Source organism: Phalacrocorax carbo, chromosome Z (assembly GCF_963921805.1).
Source record: "Phalacrocorax carbo chromosome Z, bPhaCar2.1, whole genome shotgun sequence".
In the NCBI taxonomy this organism is placed as follows: Eukaryota; Metazoa; Chordata; class Aves; order Suliformes; family Phalacrocoracidae; genus Phalacrocorax; species Phalacrocorax carbo.
The window spans coordinates 21,797,611-21,817,903 of NC_087548.1; the positions used below are offsets into that span (position 1 = coordinate 21,797,611).

General features: G+C 42.8%; 2 protein-coding genes across 4 annotated transcripts in view; both read left to right on the forward strand.

Annotated features, from left to right (window-relative positions):
• MAP3K1 (mitogen-activated protein kinase kinase kinase 1) overlaps nucleotides 1-3,599 on the forward strand; it is a 62,058-nt gene extending 58,459 nt beyond the window's left edge. For all 3 annotated transcript variants that reach the window (XM_064439406.1, XM_064439407.1, XM_064439405.1), the window contains exon 20: nucleotides 954-3,599. In XM_064439406.1, the coding sequence (XP_064295476.1) occupies nucleotides 954-1,103 (150 nt within the window). In that variant the 3' untranslated portion in view covers nucleotides 1,104-3,599. The remainder of the gene's footprint in view (nucleotides 1-953) is intronic.
• Nucleotides 3,600-8,303: 4,704 nt separating this feature from the next.
• SETD9 (SET domain containing 9) lies at nucleotides 8,304-15,293 on the forward strand. Its single transcript, XM_064439623.1, has 6 exons — nucleotides 8,304-8,432; nucleotides 8,849-9,213; nucleotides 10,967-11,090; nucleotides 12,332-12,447; nucleotides 13,643-13,748; nucleotides 14,925-15,293. The coding sequence occupies exons 1-6, from the start codon at nucleotides 8,347-8,349 to the stop codon at nucleotides 15,010-15,012; spliced, it is 885 nt and encodes a 294-aa protein (XP_064295693.1). The 5' UTR covers nucleotides 8,304-8,346; the 3' UTR covers nucleotides 15,013-15,293.
• The last annotated feature ends 5,000 nt before the right edge of the window (nucleotides 15,294-20,293 follow it).

Sequence of the window (20,293 nt, forward strand, 5' to 3'; positions counted from 1 at the left end):
ATAAAACATTTATGTGTCTATCAATATTTGAGTGGGGAATGTCCTTCAGTAAAAAAAACCTGATGTTCCATGTTCAGATTTTTGCTGAAAGATATCTACTATTATGCTGTGCTATATATCAATACTGCCTCTCCCTGTTCTAGGTCATCCATTTGGCATTCATGTTCCCTTACTAAAATCAACTAGGTATATTTAATTCTAAAAGTCTAGTTGAACTGTAGGCATGCGTGAAGAAAATACTGTGGCAAGTGAAGAAAGTGATTACTAGCATTCTCACTAGCATGAGTGAAGAAAGTGTTTCAACAAAACAGAACTAGCACAGCAGTACTGAAGTATGTACTATGAAATAAATACAAATCTGTTGTGATAAGAGTCTTGGTTCTGTGTCTGTGTGAATCTGGTGGTGCCACTCTAGTGTTCTCAACCTTCTTGCTTAATTTGATTGAGAGAAGATCAAAATTTGGCTGGGTGTGATCTGTGTCTATCTGAGAAAGATTGCCCTTTAGGTGGTAGCAGAAATACAGTAAAGACAATGCAAGAGGGCATACCCAGCTTAACATAGCATCACTCAGCTTAACATACATCTCTGTGTTGGCTTATGCCAGTTAACAGTGATGGCAACTAGCAGAGTAAAGTAGGAATGGCATAAGAGCTTTTCTTACGCCTGCTGAGTAGATGGTCACTGCAGAATCTTGCTGTAAGAATCAAAATCAGAGAAAAGTGTAGAGAGTGGCAACTGAAAGGCAATAAGCGTAAGGGCAACTTAAGACCCATTTGGTCAAATGGAAGCAGTAATGTAACCTTCAAACTGCAGTACAAACTATGCTAGGTGGAGAAAAACTCAAAAATGTAACTTATCAGCTGAAAACGATCTGCCTGTGGAAGTTTTTTGGGGTAGGAGCGGGGGCTTAAGAATCAACTGACTTCTAAAAAGTTATTTTTCCTTTGTTCAGATTGCTAGTGCAACTACTGCTCCATCAATCCCTACACATCTCTCTCCTGGCTTGAAAGATGTGACACTTCGGTGTTTAGAACTTCAACCTCAGGACAGACCCCCATCAAGGGAGCTGCTGAAACATCCAGTCTTCCGTACTACATGGTAGCTATTTATGTATAAGGCTGATATACTGAAGAAGATGCTACTGAACATAACTGTCTTGTAGTGCAGTTAAGCACAGCAAATTGTATTATTCTGCTGGCCTTAATGATAGATACATCAAGGACATAGGCCAGTGGAGGACCCTACCTAAGTATGTGATTGACAAATCAAAATATTTACCTAAGCTCAGTATGCAACATTTCACAACTTGTGCAGAGATTTGTAAACTGTGCCTTTTCAAACATCTGGCTTTGTGAACACAAAAGCGTCTTTCCTTAAATCTGCATAGTTATTTAGCAGATAAGTGATTTTTATTTTATTTGGAGCACTTTTTCAGCAATATTAGCAGCTGAGGGGCTCAGGATCTATTTTAATTAGCAATCACTGTTCCATTTCACATCATGTAGGTGTACGCAGAGGGTTCTGCAATTAGTTTTCAGCACTGGTTAAAAGGAAGTTCTCTGTTCCTTTTAATTGCATTAAGTTCTCTGAGGAACAAATCCAGTCGTTGATGGATACTTTAAAAAAACATTTTGCCTTCTTAAAGTAAGAGCAGGCAGTTGTGGTTCACTGTGCATTTACTGTTGGCCATGTAATTTCTTTTGAAATTAAAGTTTGTTTTCATTGTATTTTTAATTTTCAGAAAAAGGGGATCTTAATAGTCTTTAGAAAAATATACAAGCTGTGTCATGGACACCTTGTTGACACAAGAGTTTTATAAACAGATTTGCTGGAAATCTGGAATAAAATAAAATGCCACCTTCAACAAGGCAATGTTGAAGGCTCTGATAGCATAGGTTAATTTAAAAAAACAACAACAACAAAAAGATTGTTGGGTATAAAACAACTTAGTCTGAATCAGGCTAGAAGTTGTTGAGCCTTTTCATATAGTGGCTTCTTCTGGCGAATCATGTAGAGAAGTTTCATGTCAAAGGCCCCAAACCCAGCTCACATTAAAGGTTATGGGAGCCTTTGTCATGTACTTCAGTGGTAGCAAGTGCCAGCTATGAGCAAATCTCATTCTTTGTGTAACAAAACTGAGGTCACATTCTCTACTGATAAGTTTTACCTGCTGTTTTCCTTCTGCCATACATCATCTATTTACTGTAGCCAGTAGAGGTAATTTAATTTGAAAATGTTAAAAATATTACCATTACAAAGGTATTTATTTTAACAAGAAACAAACTTGGACTTGAAAAGCAAGATAAAGTAAAATGTGAAGTAAAGCTTCATCTGTAGTGCAAAACTTGGGGTTTTTTTTAGCAGGTGTGTTTTTTTTAAAACAGGTCTATAAAATTATTTTAAAGGCAGGTCTTTAGATTCTGATGCATGTAATTCTGAAGGAAAATGGCAGCTTTTCTTTTGCTTTTTTAAGAGGGGATCTTTTTAAATCAAATAATGATTGTGTTTAATTCATTTGGAAGAAAATACTGTTCATGTTTTAACTCTTCAGAAGCCAGTTGGATTCTTGGACTGAAATAGAATTGGTTATTTTCAAAGACTCAGGACAAACTAAATAAGCTATAGTACATTAAAAATGTACAACACAAATTGGAAGTAAAACATCTTAAAGATAAGTTTACAGGAATGATCATGCTCATACTAATAAAAAAAGCAGTGTCATTAGTTGTGAATGTGTTTCTTTTGGAAATTTTACATTCCTTTGTTTTGGAAGATTGGAAGACTTTGAAGAGTTAAAAAGTTAATATGAAATGTGAAGTTTGGTAGCTCTGTTTTGTACTTGACTTTTTTTGACCACTTTAGAATTTCTCATTCTAGTAAGATTGTTTCCAAGTCTTTCTTATGTGCAAGCTTTAAAGGATGCACTCTTGCCAATCATGTACTGGAAGATCAGTTGTCAGATTAATACTGTTTCTGGCAGAAATGTAAACTGTATAAACTGATGAACCTCAGCTAATCAGTATTACTTCGTAGATCACCATGCCTACCACATTTCAAACTCAAACTGCCTCTAGGTGTCCAAATGCATTTGTTTGAGTTTGTTTGCATTTCCCTCAGCTTGCTGGTAATTGTGGTGTTTTTAAAATGCAGATGTGATGATGTAATATTCTTATTTTCTTTGGATCAAAGCTGGACTGAAAATTGTATTGTGTAATTATTTTTTTGTGTTCTTAATGTTATTTGGTACTTAAGTTGTAAATAACGTCTACTGCTGTTTATTCCAGTTTCTACTACCTCAGGTGTCCTATAGAGTTTCTTCTACCAAAGTTCACTTTCACAATGAAATTATATTTGCTATGTGACTGATTCCTAAGACTTCCAGGGCTTAAGGGCTAACTTCTATTAGCACCTTACTGTGCAAGCAAATTTTACAGAAATCTCTGGGTTAAGAAATTTGGCTTCATTGTATCCTTTGTTATTTTAAATATATCAAGATATTTTAATTAAAAGTTTTTACCCCACTGAACCAATTTTATATAGTATAATTTGTACCTATTTTGGTGTTTGTCTTTATAGTAAATAAAAGTTTTTGAACAAATTTTGTCCCTTGCTTATTGTAATATAAGTAAGTTCAGTTTACTGATGTGAACAAAAGATATCTGGTACACTTCATATACACAATTTCATATGCAACATTTGATAGATCAAGACTTAGTTTCTAATATTAAATGGCACATGAATGAGTACTGGCTGATACACGTATATCAGATGCATCAATAAAAATGCTTAGATAAAAGGGCAGCAACAACACTTAATTTTTGATCTATAATAAAGGTAGGAACTTCTGTTATGACAACACTGTATCTATGAATGTCACTTGCTTATGCCCTTGGATCAAATATTAAATGTCTAAATTTTGCATTACTGCAAATATAACTTAATTACCATATCAGGTGAGCTCGTTTGGTTAGATGAGTTCTGGAGCTACTGAGGTATATTTTGGAAGTTAATCTGCTATTTTATGTTTTCAGGTAAATGATTCTGATTTAAGTAGCAAACATAAGCCTTTCCTTATTCAGGCAATCTGAATACATATTGCAAAGCTAGGGCTTGTTTTAATCACTTTTTTGCTAGTTGAAAACTAAGTTCAAGTGTTCTGTAGCTTTTTTTGTGACTACTAAATTCCTCATTTCACTCTTTGTAGTCTCCATTACTTCCGTGACCACCTGCAAATAGAGACAAACATATCAATTCACAAGCAAAACTTGGCAGCAGAAATCTTCAGATAAATTCTAATATCTGATTTTTAAAATCAGAAAAATGTACTAACTGTCAAGAAGGAAAATATGACAAGGATTAAATAAAAGATAAATTGAGTGTTGTATCTCTTCCTTTACTTGATTTACTGTAGAACTCCTTATTCTTATAATACAGTGTGGTAACGCCTGTCCCCAGCAGTTGGCAGTAAATGTCAAAGACACCTATTTACAGAACCCAATGTCTTCATTTGCAAAGGGTGTGTTCAGCTCTTCTGCAGGCAAATAGTAAGCTGTTCCCATTTTGATTTCTCTGGTGGGAATAACGTATTTGTGCTCTACGCAACAGTCATCAGTTGAAGTCTAACAGTGTTTCATCTTTGCAAGTTCTCACTGAAAGGTAAGGATTGCTTCCAGAACATGTTGGAGTGTCACCAGGATCATGTATTTCGTCTTCATCATCTGAGTGGGCAGCTTGTGCCCTGGCTGTTCTGACCTGATGCTGCCCAACCCCCAAGACACTGTTTTTCCTTACTAACTTTCTTTTCATTGCTGTCTCCCTGAGCTGAATCACAAATGTGACAGTCTTGCTTTTAAGAGCCACAATATGCATATACTCTGGCAAACATGCATGTTTTCTTGTGGCACACAGCTGCCAAAATCCAGAATTTAGTTGTGAATTGAGACCTTTCTTCCCTGTCAGTACCAAGAAAGTCCAGAAGAGGGCAGGAAAGCATTTTGGAGCAGCCACTGTGCCATTTCCTTTTATTTCCCTCAATCATTTCAGTCTGCAATACACCCTCACCCAGTTCCTGTTCTCAGAAAAAATGTGCACGGCCAACAATAGCATTAAAGTGGATATGGAGTAAATCAAGAGCCAATTTCTAAATATTTGCAAGGCCCTGACAGGAGAAGTTAATTCTGCTTGGTTTGTTGCTTTGGTAGGCCTGCCTTGCAAAACCCCAAACTCTTGGCAGGCCCACACATAGGAGCGTAAGCCTTGACCGTGGTTTGAGGTTTGATTTCTCTGCTCACCCCAAAACCAATTCTCAAATACTAGCTCCATATGATTATATATATATTTTAAAACTAATTTCCTAAGTAAGGTATGTGCTGTCATGTTCTGTCTCATTTTCCCAATAACTTCTGACTTCATTGGTAGATTTTAACTAAAACTGCAGATACAGAGCAGCATCCAAAGATGAGTATTTTATGAAAGTAGGTATCCAAGCAGAGAAAGGAGAACAGAAGCCAAGAATAACATTACCCTTATCTTGATATCTTGATATAATGATTTGTAAAGAATTTGGGGGGGGGCCTCTGTTAATTTTTAAAGATCAATTCCTGAGCGAATGTTTTCTTCACTAATTTTTTTATTTTACAGACAATTGATGGTAGAATGTGTCACCAAAAGAGCTTATGCCCCCACCCCACATGCATTTGAGTCGTAAATGCTTATGATTTGTAGTAAAACTGTTCTGTCTGGCTTGTTAGGTTAGCAGTAAATGCTGTGGACTGCTTCATGCCAGTAAGCGAGCTGTGCCTGCTTATCATTTTACAAAGCACAGCTCATGTCTTCTTGTTACCAGGGCCAAATAATAGTTAGAAATGTCAACAGGTTTCAGCTCTCAGCTATTTATGATGAGGATCATCTGAGGCATTAACAGACTTCAGCAGGCACAGGATAATTTTGGAAAGGTGCTGGGATTGCTCCTGGACGCAGAATTGTCCAGGAGGTGGGGTCAACTGCTGCTTCTAGGTAATTTTTAAATCTCATTTTGGTATCAGATCTTGCCTTTTTGGATTGCTCAATAAAACAGAAGGGGCACTTAACATTTTTTAGATATAGAGAAGTGTGTGTGTTTACATATGTAGTATACACCCATGGTGTTTTCCCGAAAGTGGGATCGTTCACCCAGTGTGCAATGCACCAAGATACACACAGATCGGAGGTATTTTATTCATGTCATATTTGCACAAAAATGGGTGCTAGGTGATAACATCACAAATCCAGCATGCAGCACAATGAAATTACGATGTATTTATCTTGTTACATGATTACTAAAAACCAACCTAAATTTGAATTTGTAATTATCATCTTATCTGCTATTGATTAGCTATATTTCAATTAGCCTTGCTAGTAAATTAGCATGCATGCTCCTTACCGGAGTGAGGGTGCAAGTCTACTCAGTGCTGAATGGTCTTGGTGGTTGTGATTTCCCCCTGCTGCCTTTACCTCTCCCCTAGTTATCATAGTTTTGACTGACTTCACACTTTATCATAGAATCATTAAGGTCAGAAAAGACCTCTAAGTTCATCAAGTTCAGCTGTCAACCCAACACCACCATGTCTTCTAAACCAAGTCCTGCAGTGCCATGTTATCATGTTGTCACTGAAAGCAGGAATAAACCTCTTACCACCAATGCAGCATTAAGAACCAGGCATTCTCTTTATTGCAGCGCTGGGTGCACAGGGCATCTTTCTGCCTGATGTGCACACCTTCTGGAGTTCATTTTTGACGTTTATACATGACAGTTAACACACCACACCCATCTAATATATAATCATTGACCTGACTGAACATCCTCTTCTTCTGTTGGTCTGTACCTTCTCCACTTAAATTTAAGCTACAGTGTGATTTTAATTCACTGTGTGTACTCAAAAAGAGTAGGGAGGTAGTCCTTTCATCCCTCAGTAGAGCCAGTGGTCACAATCTCCCGCTGCCGGAATTACTTTTCTCCAAGTTACTGTGACTCTCACTGGTTTCAATCCCTCTATCTTTCTTGCCGGAGATTGCTTCTGTTATCAGTCTTTGAAGTTTCTCAGCTTGTGAACCTTGAATTCTTTTCACAAGTTGGCTCATCGTGCCATTTGTATTTCTCAGGCTGTGGGTTTCGGTTAATAATGGCTCAAGCCGCAAGTTTAACCCTTTAGCTATTTACAACACTCCTGGTGCCCTAAGGTGGGCCCTGGTCACCCCCACATTGTCCCCACAGTTTCCTAGCACCTCAAGAAGTCCCCTGGCACCAGGAAATGGGTGAACAGAGAGCGGCAGCCTCCTGGCCCTGCTGAGCCCCACGCCAACCCACAGGACGCTGCCAGCTGGAGCTCCTCACTGTGCCAGGCACATCCTGGGGCTGCTAGAAGTGGCTGCAGGGTCCCCAGGGTTGAGGCCAGAACCTTCTGTCTTACAGCTTTTGCTCAACGTATCAACGTTATCATCCAGTTTTCAGTGTCTTCTGAGGTGGGATGTTCCCTCTTACCAGTTTCAGTTGTTCTTCAAGTATACAGTCATAAAACAAATGCTTCCTTACATATCAGCTCCTTTCTCTGACCCCCAGATTCTGTTTCGTGAAGCTCACCTGGTTCATTCCTCTTACACTGCAGAAAATGCAATTTTCCACTAAGTATCAATGGGATATGAGTTCTCTTTTCTGGTGCCTGCAGCTCTCCCTTTTTTGGTGCAAATACACATTACCAGCTCTTCCTAAGCTGTCAGCCGTTGAAGAACAGCTCTGCTTGAGTCCAATTTCATCAGTCAACAACGCTATGTTTGCATAAAAAATTTTCACACGTTGCTTGCGGACCCTCTCCTCTCCTTAGGTGTATGAAAACCACACCCCGCCCAGCTGTAGGCCGCACAGGACAGGCCCCTCCAGTCATGTTTCCCCGGAGATCCCTCCCCACGCAAGGACAAGATGGCGACTCAGCCGCCTGGTGAGTCTGAGGCAGCCCGCTCAGGTCAGTCAGTTCTGAAGGCTGACTTGGACTTTGGTTTACTCTATTTAAATATACAGGCTTTTCTGGGTATCTGCCACATAAAAACGCACGTTATTTGTGCCCCTAAGGGATGCCTGAGCTCACGACTGGGGCGCCCATCACTGTTACACCTCCCGGGACGCCGAACGCCAGCCGGCGCATGAGCTTCGGCCGCTCCGGCATCGCCGCAAACCTGCTCCCAGCCGGCCAATGGCAGCTCCGTACGCAAATGCGTCCGCGCGTCCGGAGCGCGGATAGGCTGGGCGGGATGGGCGGGCGCTGCTCTGGGGAGGGCGGCGGTGGGGGAAGGGGCGCCGCTTACTCGCCGCCATGTTGCGAGCTCTGCGGCGGCGGTGGGACGCCTACAAGTACCGCTTCGTGCCCTGGCTGGCCCTCAACCTCCGCCGCAAGCGCAGGTGAGGTGGAGGGGCAGGTTCCAGGCGCCACCGGGCAGCGGCGAGGCCGCTTGGGGGGGCAGGCTGCCTCGCCCCGCCGCCCTTCCTGCCGTCCCGCGGGGTGAGGTGGCGGCACCAGGTTCCGCCTGGTGGGTTTCTCGCAGGGTTTTTTGGCCTCGAGTAGCTGCTGGAGCTGGGTGTGAGCTCCCCTCCGGGGTGAGGACGTTCCGTGGCCCGACCCCGCTGCCCCCCTTGGCGGGGGTGACCGGGGACGCCGCAGGAGCTGACCCGGGTGTTCACTGAGAGGTGGCAGCTTTGCCGGAGGGGTTTGGCCCTGTGTGCCTCTTCGCTGGCGTAAAACTCTTAATACTTGGATACTTTAAAATTGTATTTATTTAGGAAAAATGTAATCTTAAAGTGTTTTTTTTTCTTTACAGGACCATCCGATATGTTCCTGAAAGCTCCCAAGACAAAATTACCTCTGATGAGGATGTCTTTGAGACACTACTGAAAATATTTAAAGCTCTGTTCATAAATGACTTCAGTAGACAAGCACATATTTTAGCCTTGCTTCCAGAAATCAGATGTAAATATCTGGAATTACTGACTGTTGAGCAGAAGCAATCAAATGTAAATTCATGTAACTATCAGAGCCAACATGTTTTTAGTCCAGAGGAAGTTCTCTTCAACACACTAGGGTTCAGTATTTCTCGAGATCAGAGTTCCCTGGTGTCTGCAGGAACTGGAGTCTTTGTTACCAAAGGTTTTGTGCCAAAAGGGATGGTTGTATCTATGTATCCTGGTAATGGAATGTTCTTTTTTTCTGATTGAGTTAGATGTGATTTCTAACCATCTTATCATAGAATGCCAAAGTTCTCAACTAATTTTTATTTTACAGATTTTATTTCTATCACTCTGTAACGAAATCACAAGTTACAGTGAAAATACTTCTATATAAACTCACTAGAGTTCTTTTGGAAATAGCAAAGCAGTGTTGGGGAGGGGGTAATTTTGTTTATAAAAAACCCTTTTAGTAGTTGTAGTCTGATTTTTCAGCTGCTAGAAAAGTTGTTCCAGATTCATTAAACACAAATGCATGGGAACAGTTTCAAGTAGGTGAATAATACAGCTTGATTCTGTGGGGTTTCGTGTTTTGGATAAGGATCTGAAATATGAGGTTTTGAGATCTCCACACAGATCAGCAGACAAGACTGAACTTTTTCAGAGCACAGAAATACAAATTGGAAGAATGAAAATAAAACCTTTATTTAGCAGAACTCTCTCCCATAAAGCATGGTCTGGAAAATCAGCACTTCTCTGTTCTTCTTTTCTTGGGACTACATTTGCTTACATTTCTAAAAAAAAGATTTATAATTCTGTCAGTATGGCCAAGCTAGAGCAGCACTGCTTAAATGCTTTGGATTTGTTTACATTTCATCTCTCAACAGAATCGTCACCTGCATGCGGACTCTGGCTTGTGCCAGAGCATTGCAGGATCGGGACCAGCCCAAGCATTGGGCAGTGGAGTGTGTTTTGCCATGCCAGAGCCAGAGTGCCTGGCTGTTACCATTGGCTGGTAAAGTGACTGATTTTCAAATGGCAATCACAGGGAATGAGCCTGCGACCTTGCAACTCGCTTCAAATTTCAGGCATATACTAAATGTGAGCGTAGGCTCATGGAGAGTCTCCTCTAGCAGCTTGTTTAGCGAAACAAGAGGACGAGCTGTTGAAATGCTTTCCATTTTCAGGGGTGAGAAGGAAGCTGCAGGGCTGCTGGCTGGGGAGGGGACCCTGTGGAGAGAGCAGGTCAGTGTGCTCCTGCCCTTTGGCAGTGAGTGCAGCCTGCCGGCAGGGCCTTCACCCAGCTCCTCATGAGATTGCAGTGAAGGGTTTCTGCCGAGGGTTGTGGAAGATGTGTGTGAGGGATGCAGGACTGCAATGTCATGAAAAACTGCAAGCCAGTCTGCTGTGACTTTTTTGTGCTTGGAGCCCAGTGCAGGTTAAATCCTGGTCACAGACCTGGGAATCATTGTGCTGAAATGATGTGTCTGTTCTTGGTTTGGCATTTGCCCTTTCCCGTACCAAACAAAATGTCTGATCAGGGTGGTGGAGGGGAGGGGTTTCAGGCTCTTTGCTGTCTGCGTGTGTACTTTCCAAAAAGTCCTGAGACAGCAATAACAAAACAGCTTAGTATCTTCAGCTGTGCATACCTGAACAAATGCAACCTGATGGTTTCCTCTCTGAAGCAGACCAGTTTGCTGTGATGCTTTATCTACCTCTTGCAAGGATACTGGATGCAGGCCTTCTCTTCAGCGATTTCCTTCAGTGGCTTCTCTCTTTGGAATATCTCAGCTCATGTAGATTTTTTTTGCATCCGACAAAGATGCGTCTAAAAGCTTGCAGATTCAGAAGTGTTAATGCCATTAACTGAGTGAGGAGTTCCACCCCCTCTGTCTCGTTTGAGTTGCGATGTGGAGGGGTCTGGATGATATCATAAGCCCATTCTGACAGTTAACTGATTTTCTTCTGAAATAATCATATCTGTCTTGCAACAGGTACAGTATACAGAAAGCACGAGCCCATCTTTTTCCAGTCCCTTGGCAATCCCTTTATTTTTAGGTGCATAGATGGCATCCTTATTGATGGGAACGATAAAGGACTATCAAGATCAGTGTACAGGTAAGCAGTCAAAAGAAATAGGGAATTGTTGCTCAACTGATTCTAAACAGCGGTGCTAATAGTCTCAGTTCCCTGTTGTCCTTACCCAAGACTGAATTATATTTGAATATCATCCACCTATGTGTATCTCGTCATGCAAACAACACAAGGGTAAGGGAAGCTGGATGTCATCTGCGATGTACTTGTGTCTTCATCTGTGATGCCAGTGATGTGCATTTTGATGTACAGAGACTGTTTCCTGTAAAGAAAATAGCTTTAATAGGAGCAGGATGTAGCATAAAATGTTTTAAATGCTTCTAAGCTGCTTTTCAAATCTGCTTACTGGTTAAAAAAAACCCCAAACCTCTATATGTACTTGCTAATACCGGAAGGGTGAATCTGGGAGGTCCAGCTCTGGTCTACAGCTGAGCAGCGCTTAAGAAGGGACCAGTAACCCTTACATTGTTATTATTAATTACATTTTATTTATTTATTTATTATCATCTCAAGTTGGAAGGTACCCATAAGGGTCATCGAGTCCCAAGTCCCTACTTCTCGCAGGGCTACCTAGGACTAAACCACATGGCCAAGAGTGTCATCCAGATACTCCTTGAACTCTGGCAGGCTTGGTGGTGTGACCACTTCCCTGGGGAGCCTGTTCCAGTGACTGACCAGCCTCTCAGTGACAGAAGCTTTTCCTAACATCAGTCTGAACTTCCCCTGACGCAGCTAGCCTGGACTGTTTAAGCTTACCTTAAAATATGATTTGCAGCAATTTGTGTTTAAATACAACATGAAGAGAAAATAAAATTAATAACAAGCAAAATTACCTATAATAACACCTAATTTGAATACTAATACCTACTAATCCGATATTTTAATTCTGTGATTCATTTTGAAGCTGATGTTGTAATGAGCCTTCACATGTTTAGAGGTGAACGAGATGTATTGACACTTCTGTAACAGTAACGTACGATGTTGATTTCTGGAATTGTATGTGGTGGTTTTGTGCATCTTCTTCCATCAGAGTCTGAAAGACACCACATACTAGCGGGAGGTTTAAATGTCCTTTTTAAAGCATCAGTGAGGTGTTGGTCCATGCACGCACCACACCACACCCCCACCCCAGTGTTGTCCTGTCTCCCAGGTGGGTTGGACGGCTGTAACTTCGCCCAGCGACTGTGGCCGTTTCTACAGGAGGAAGTACAGATAACTGGCTAAGTGAAGGAGTAGTGACGCATGTTAACACTCAGTCATTTCAGGTCTTGCAGCAGGAGGGATCAGCTTGGCCCATTTCAAATGAGTGATGAGAGCTGGCTCACAGCTGCCCTGCAAAATCCACTGGCGGTGGGACAGTATGTCAACAACTGCTCACATGGTAAGCTGCGAGGTAAATTTTTCAGGCTTGAATTTGTCTTTATGAATACAGATTATTTTGGAGGCGACACAGAGAATCAGATACTGATCTTGGGGGACAATAGTGCTGTTAAAAACAAGGATGAAGAGTTTCTGAGGTCTTTTGTGACAGCTGGGTGTGAGAATCCTTCAGTGCAGCAACACTTCAGATGTCCTTGTGCTTTCCTCACTGACTCCCCTAGGTCCCCTGGTCTCGCTCCTGACACGTAGAATGAAAGGTACGCATCCCAAAATGTGGGATGGTGGGAAAGGGTATCCGGCCAATGATTGTGGGGCTGAGGCAGCAGAGTTGCAGATCAAGTTCCCCAGTTATGGTGCCAGCAGGCGGCATGAGAAAACCGTACGCACAGTGACATGTACAGTAGGATTTGATCACTGCTCAGTTTGAACTATAGTACTTTTTTTTAGGCTACTTATGCTTCTGTGCAAAATCTAGGAAACAGTACAATTTAGCTGTTGGACATGAAGAGGGGAACTATTTATTCTGTCTCACACAGTACATGTTGGTCTTAAGGTTTGGGGAAATAAATAACTCATGGGAATGGCTGTGAGATACAGAAAGTTGATTTGCTACCATACCTAGCTTCTAAGCAGCTTTCAGAGCCTGGATTACAGTAAAGGTAGCCTGCCTCCAAGTAGCATCCAGAAAGATTGCTGGAGTAGCTAACGCAGACAAAGGGCTGCTCATGAAGCTGTTTCTTGCAGGTCCAATGTCCATGTAAAGAAAATTCCCCTCTTCCTGCTGGACAGATCGTGATTTTCTCCCTGGCTGTACTTATGACATATTTTGCCACCAGGAAAATTTTTTTCAGTATTTTTTTAACTGTAAAAGCAAATGTATTTTAACAACATTTAGCACTGCTGTAAGCTAACCCTGGCACTATGCAAGTTGTGCCCCTTCATATACATATCAGTAATCGGGTCTTCTTGTTTAATGCAGTAATGGTGGATTAAAGCACCTGTAGTTGGTTGATATCTCTTGTGTGAATTCAAAATAGGACTTCAGAGGAGTGTAATAGCTCGCAACAGAGGCATCGTTTTCAGGCTTGATGAAGCATCTGGTACTTCTGCAGCAGTACACTTGATATTTTTACACATCTCTAAACCTTATTTAAGATCTTCAGTACCATAGAAACTCTTTTTTTCCTTATTTCTAGAAAAAGCAGCCAATGTATGTTACCAGGAGTTTGATGTGCCGGGATATTTTCCAGTAGAACTGAAACAGTATCTTCCAAACGTCGTCTACAGCCATGACATAGAGAGGTTAGCAGTCGATCAGAGAGCTCATAGATTTGTATGATACAAAGCATGCTGTATGTGTAAAAAAGACAAACTTGGTTGAAGAAAAATATTATTCTGTATGAAGATGAGCTACAGGAAAGTGAGTGCCTGTATGGAAGAATTAGCTCTTTGAATAGACTAATTTTAAGTGATTTACAATACTACTACTTCTTGTTCCTTTTTCCACATCTTCACAAATGAGATTAGCATAGCTCTGAAGACACAGTTTTTTACAAGCTGTGGTTACACTATGGTGTAACTGTTAGCTTGTATTAGAGTACTGAGGTTTTTCAGTATGTATTTCAGATGTAGTTAGCGACCCTTAACCAATGAAAGCCCTTCTAAGGTAGTTGAGATTTAGGGTTCTTACCCTCCTCTCCTCCCTGTCTGCTGCTTATGTGAGTAATAAGCAGATGAATTTGCAAGAAGAAACCTAAAATTAATTTGTATTGAGACAATTCAAATAATATGCAGTGTAAAGGCAAGTTACTTTTAGTTATGCTACACGATTACGACGTGTTCATCATGACCTGAAAAACTGCCTCTTTTAGAAATTAAAACACTTGGAAACCTTTCTCAGATTTTTGTTTGGAAATGTGGGAAGAGTGACAATTAGATTAATATGTACAAGGAGCAATATGGACAACAAGAACAGACAGTATGTCTGGAAGTGAGTGTCCTGTACTGGCATGCTGTCTAGAATAACTTCGAAGCTGTGAGGCACAGAGCCATCTCCCTGGATGTTGTTCGGTTGAGAGTGGATTCGGCCAACCAGCACCTGTGGGCAGCCTGCTAGAGGATTGATTGCTGCTCCATGAGCTTTGCTGTAGCTTCTCCTCCTGTCTGCATAACTCTTGACTCCTCCTGCCCTTTTCTCTCTCTTGACTAATTCTTTTCGTTTCTGAATAATTGTGTGCGTGGAAACATGATTTGCATACTGACACAGGCTGTGCTTTTTGTGGCAATTACATTGGTTTTGCTTATATTTGCTCTCTGTATATCAGTGTTGTTTTTCCAGGCTCCCTGGCCTGCATTATGCATTTCTCCCAAAAGTAATCTAGACAGAGCCATTGTTTTGGCTCCTTGCCACGAAGAATTAAATTCAAAGGGAAATATAACAGTTCACTTCCACATGTTTTGCTTTTCCCTTTTTTACAGCCACCTGAGGTGTGTAGTGCTTGTCACTCTCAGAGATGTCAAGCAGGGAGAAGAACTTTTTTCTAATTACTACACTGTTGTCAGCTGAAGTAATAGATTCAAGACTGAAGAAATCTGTGTCATTAAAATACTCTGTGTGTACTTCAAGCTTCATGAGCATTTTTATGTAACGGGGTCTGTTGCTCTGCCATTTGGAAAGCAAACTGTGGGCCTGTATTCCCCCTGAAAATACTCGATATTTGGTGCAGAGGTGAAGGTTTAACCATTTACATGACTAGGTTCTCAGCTCTACTGTTCTTGTTATTATTGCTTATTGGTGTTCAGCTGTCCGTACAACAGCTCACAAAATAAAAACCAATGTTCTGGGTACGTCATTTAATCTTCTAGTTTGCACAGTTGTCTGCAACTGTGGCTCAGTTCTAATATTTTGCCAGTTCACATCTCGTGCTTACAATGGACACAATTTTGTAAAAACTACTTCCTTCCCCTGAACTATGCCTTGGATAGTCCTCATGGTTCAGGGTAATTACTGGTTCTTGTTCTGGTTTTCTTGGAGTTGGCCCCTTTGGTATCTGCATCCTTTTATAAAGTATTTCAGTGTAGCCAGTTGTCTAAACCTTTTATTAAGCCTTTTGTGGAACGGCACTAATGGTCACTTCAGATGTGCCTGCATGGTGCGTGGTCATCTAGAGGCCAGCTTGAGCCACTGGCTTTAGCTATGCCTGTCTTGGGGGGTGAGGAAAGATGTCTTGTGTCTTGAAGCCCTGCCCAGTCCTAGTTTCAGTCATTCAGTGAAAGTTTCCTGGCATGTGGCAACTTTCACGGCTTCTATTCTCATGGCAGTGTAGCTGGAGGGAATAATGCCAACTAAGTGCACTGTCTTTTTTTTTTTTTTCTTTTAATGAGTTACTGGCATAAACAGAGCCAGCCATTCCCACACTAATTCTTGGTGCTGTCTGCAAACTGCCTTCAGAAAGTAAACAAGAGACAGCTTGTCAGCCTTTTGGTCTGGCTAAACAGCTTGGCAAAGAAAAATCATCCTAGTATTTACTGCAAAAGTCCAAGCACGCCTCCCAGTGAATTTGTGGTTGGTGCAAGCTCATGAGAACGGAGGAGCCGGGAAGTACTGTGCTCTAATGAGCCAGGTAGTGGCTGGGGCAGCCAGGGTGCCCTGCTTAGCTGCAGGAGCATCTCAGCTCTTTTTCAGGCTGCAAAGCTTTTCAGTGTCTGTGTCACTTGGTCCCCCTCCAAGCCTGAACCTTGTCTTTCGTATTCATCTGGAAGCCAGAGAAAGCTGGCTTTTTCAGGAAGATTTCAAAAGCAGACCTCTGAGATAGCAGCATGTGACTCAGCATGGGTTGGAGAAGCTTTATGAAGATGCTGGGGACAACTTCTAGTGAAAGTCCTTGTGTCTTCACTGCGTGGCAACAGCTCAGAGCAGGCAGTGATCTCCAGTCTACTAAAGAGGACGTTCCTCCCTCGCTGTGAGGATCCCTTCTCTCCGGAGCTGGGCCTTCTCCAAAGCTGTCTCTGCGAGGGAGGAGGTTATCGGGCACCTCCTGATCTCTGCAGAGGAGGCTGGCTGTTGGGGCACCTGTGGTGTCTTACCTCGGCAGGTTCATGGGTAGGTGGGGCATGCTGGTCTCAGCATGCCAGAAAAGGCAGGTGCTGTTCGTGTTGTCCAGGCTGAGAGGCTTCAGCTGTCTCATTATACATTTGTTAATACTTTTTTAAATGACTGGACTTGAAAGTATACTCCTGTCTGCTGACTGTGGAACTTGGGTTTACAACTCATTGAGAAAGGTTTGTTTTCCTGCACTTGCTGCTTCCTGGACCCGAGTGTTCTTGGCAGTGTCGAATTGCTGTGCTAAGTGCAGGCTGCCTGTGCCTGACCTGGTCTGCAACTGGCAGCAGCAATTGATTTCTGTCTGCCGATGGCTAAAGAAAGCCAAAAAGTGGCAGGAGGAGGTGCGGTCAGTGCTTGCTCAGACGCAGCACAATATGGGGACAGAGCAGGAGAGAGGAAAATGGAAATAATGGTTCAGTGAAGTGCTACGGCCTATGAAAGGGCCACTGGTATATCGGACTTTTCCTCGTTCTGTTTAGATTCCCATCTCTTAATTAAAAGTGAAAGTCATTCTAATTCCTGTGTGCCTGTTTGTTAATACCGAACTGACACCACCAGTGCCCAAAGGAGGATGCATTCTGGCATTATTTCAGATGTAATGTGCAATCTGATGATAACCCAGTAAACTTCTCTATGCAATCTATTTATGGTTTGTTAATAAATTATTTATTACAGTAAGTATAAGCTCTCTCCTGAAAGATTATCTGCCTGAGTGATTTTTTGTTGGAACTCCCTAAAAACAGGGACTTAGTAGGCAAATTTTTGCCTCTATATGCCTGTACACTTAGTGGTAGGAGGAGGAAAGCAAAATCAAACTAAAATCTAACGTAGTTTCAATTACTGACAGGCCAGACCCACAGGTCCTTCTCCCAGAAACAGACGCATAGTCTGGTTGTGTTAAACCACTGTACTAATTCAGGAGATGATTTGTATGTTTAAATCTGTTGCCAGCTGTGAGGCGCGGGCTGGGACCAGCTTCCTTGGGCCCAACTGGAGTGGAGCCGACTCCCTGCCCAGCCCTCATCATGCTGTGCTGTGTATTGGTAGCTAGAAGGATGTCGCCAACACACCGGTGCTTTGGCCACTGCTGAGCTGTGCTCACACAGCATCAAGGCTGTCTCTCCAGCATTGCCCCTCACCAGTAGGCTGGGGGTGGGCAAGATCTTAGGAGGGGCCACAGCTGGGACAGCTGACCCAGAGTGACCAAAGGGATATTCCATACCATATTGACGTCTGCTCAGCAATAAAAGCTAAGAAAAGGGAGAGGCGGGGGGCACTTGTTATTACAACATTTGTCTTCCAGAACAACTGCTTCAGGTGCTGAAGCCCTGCTTCCTGGGAAGTGGTTGGTCATTGCCTGCTGACGGCAAGTAGAGAATAAAGCTTTTGTTCTCCTTTCCTTCTGCACACAGCCTTTGTTTTTGCCTTATTAAATTGCCTTTATCTTGACCCACGAGAGTTTTTTCTTCCATATTCTCCCCCTCCCCATCCTGATGAGGAGGAGAGTGATTGAACAGCTTGGTGGGCATCTGGTGTCCTGCCAAGGTCAAGCCACCACACCAACATGAGAGCAAAACCAGGAGCTCATGGGAAAATGGAAAGGTTTGCCACTGCGTAGAGAGTTTTAGGCTTATTTTTCTTGGATTTGTCTGAACTCCTTACCGCCATGGTAAATATCCTGGCATTGCCAGTGGGGAGTCCCCTGACGGCCGGCACTGGAGTGCAGCTTCAGAGCTGAGAAGTTCCACCCACACTTCCATGTGCCTCCTCAGTGGGAGCAGGAGGATGGAGCCCTTGACACTACAGTGTTGATCTGGAAATGCTGAGGGCCAGCTGCTGCTGTTCAGATGGTGAAATCAGCTTTTGGCATAAACGAGATGATTGCATCAAGAGACACCCAGGTGGTCTCATCAGGCTCTTTGGAAGAAAATTGGTCTGCAAGGCTCTGACTTTTGACGACTTCGCTCCGAAGGCAAAGCTAGTGGTAATAGTTAACTAATTCTCCAGGAGGCTAAACTGTTAACTGGAATCCCCGTTGATTTGGCATGGCAGGAGACCAGAGGTGCTCAAAAGATGAAAAGATGAGTTAATGAACTTTGCAGGGGTGCTGCAGACTCCCAGGAAGAATAGAGAGATGGCCCACATGAGGAGAGGGATGTGTCTGCTGGGGGAAGGAGCTGCAAGGGGAGCTGGAAATTCACTTTAGAAAAACAATTCTTAATCCAGCTACTGAAGTACTCGGTAATCAAGCTTCTGAAGTATCATCAGTATGCTTTAGAGCAGGGGGACTTCGAATAGCCTGTGTCAGCTTTTCTGGCTAGCACCCTTGTGTTTGAAATGCCTGCCCAGGTGGGGAGTCCACCCTGAAGAGCTGGGGTGACTGCTGGCAGCTCAGAGGTCACCCTTCCCTCAGGGCTTCTTTCTCGGAGATGTTTTGTCCGTCAGTCAGTGTTGTGTGTGCATAGAGAATGCGATCAAGGCAAACCACATCTCCCTGCTGCGGTGCTTCCAGTTTGGAGGAACTGAGAATGAGTTTGTCAGGCACTGAAAAAAATAGTCTGTTAAACTACTGAGCAGTATGTATGTGGGTATATATAGTCATATATATGTGGTCATACATATAAACAGGTATGTTTCTATACAAGTATGCATATATCTAAGGGACTGGTGTAGAGGCTACAGTTCCCAAGGCAACTCCCACTGCACTCTGGTAGGAGGCAAGAGGGAAAGGCGTGAGGGTGCCTAACTGCTGCTGCTCATCATCCTTCCTCCCTTGCTCTCAAAGCCACCCTTCCTTCCTGGCCACTGCTCATCCCACCCTACTGTGAGCTGATCTGGCTCACTAAACACGGTCACAACAACAGTACAAACCCTGGGCTTTCTTGCTTGTTTTGTTTTCTGCTGTTACAGAAACAGCTGTAAACAGTTCATGGACAGGCCAGAGCAAGCGAGCCAGGAGGAAGCCTATAGGTGGTGGCTGTGAGTTGCTAACTTGGCTTGTTTCCATATACAGTTAAAGTATATGCCCTTATACATGCCTCGTTACCTGCCAGGCTGCTCTGCTCCCTGGCTGCATGCTCCTTCCCCGCGCTAGTTCTGGAACTCACCGGGCAACACAGAAAACCGAGTCAATTACTGCAAAATTGAAGCAATGCAATAGGGGGAAGCGATGTTTGTCTGCCAAGTTAATGAACTGTGTCAAATCTGTTGGCACAGCAGGCAGACGTGTGCCAGCGCTAAGGCAAAGGAGCATGTGGGGATAAGCAGCTGCACTGCAGGGCCAGAAGAGGCCCATGACTGCAGCATAGCATGAAGGCAGCAGGAGACAGTGTTTCTGCTGAGGCATCTTAGCCTCCTCCCCTATCAGAGGGCCAAGATTTGCTGGGAGCTCTAAATTACTTTTCCCTATGGAGAGGGAAGAGAAATCCACAAACTAGTGAAAAAATGGTTTAGCAAGCTGATCGCTGGAGTTCATGCTTCTAGTCTTTGCTGCCTTGCGTTCTGTGGACAAAACAAGAACTTGGCCACCAAATTGCCAAGCACAATACAGACTTCAAGGGCTGCTTATCTTTTTACTGGCATAAGTGGATGTGTCCTGAAATTACTGTAATGAAAATTTAAGTAGTTAAAGTAAATACTGAGCCGGAGGGAGAGTTTTACATTACATATACATATACTAATTAAAACTATTTTTAAGACTCCAGCATCACAAGGCTAACAGTTCCATTAGAACAAGAAAGGA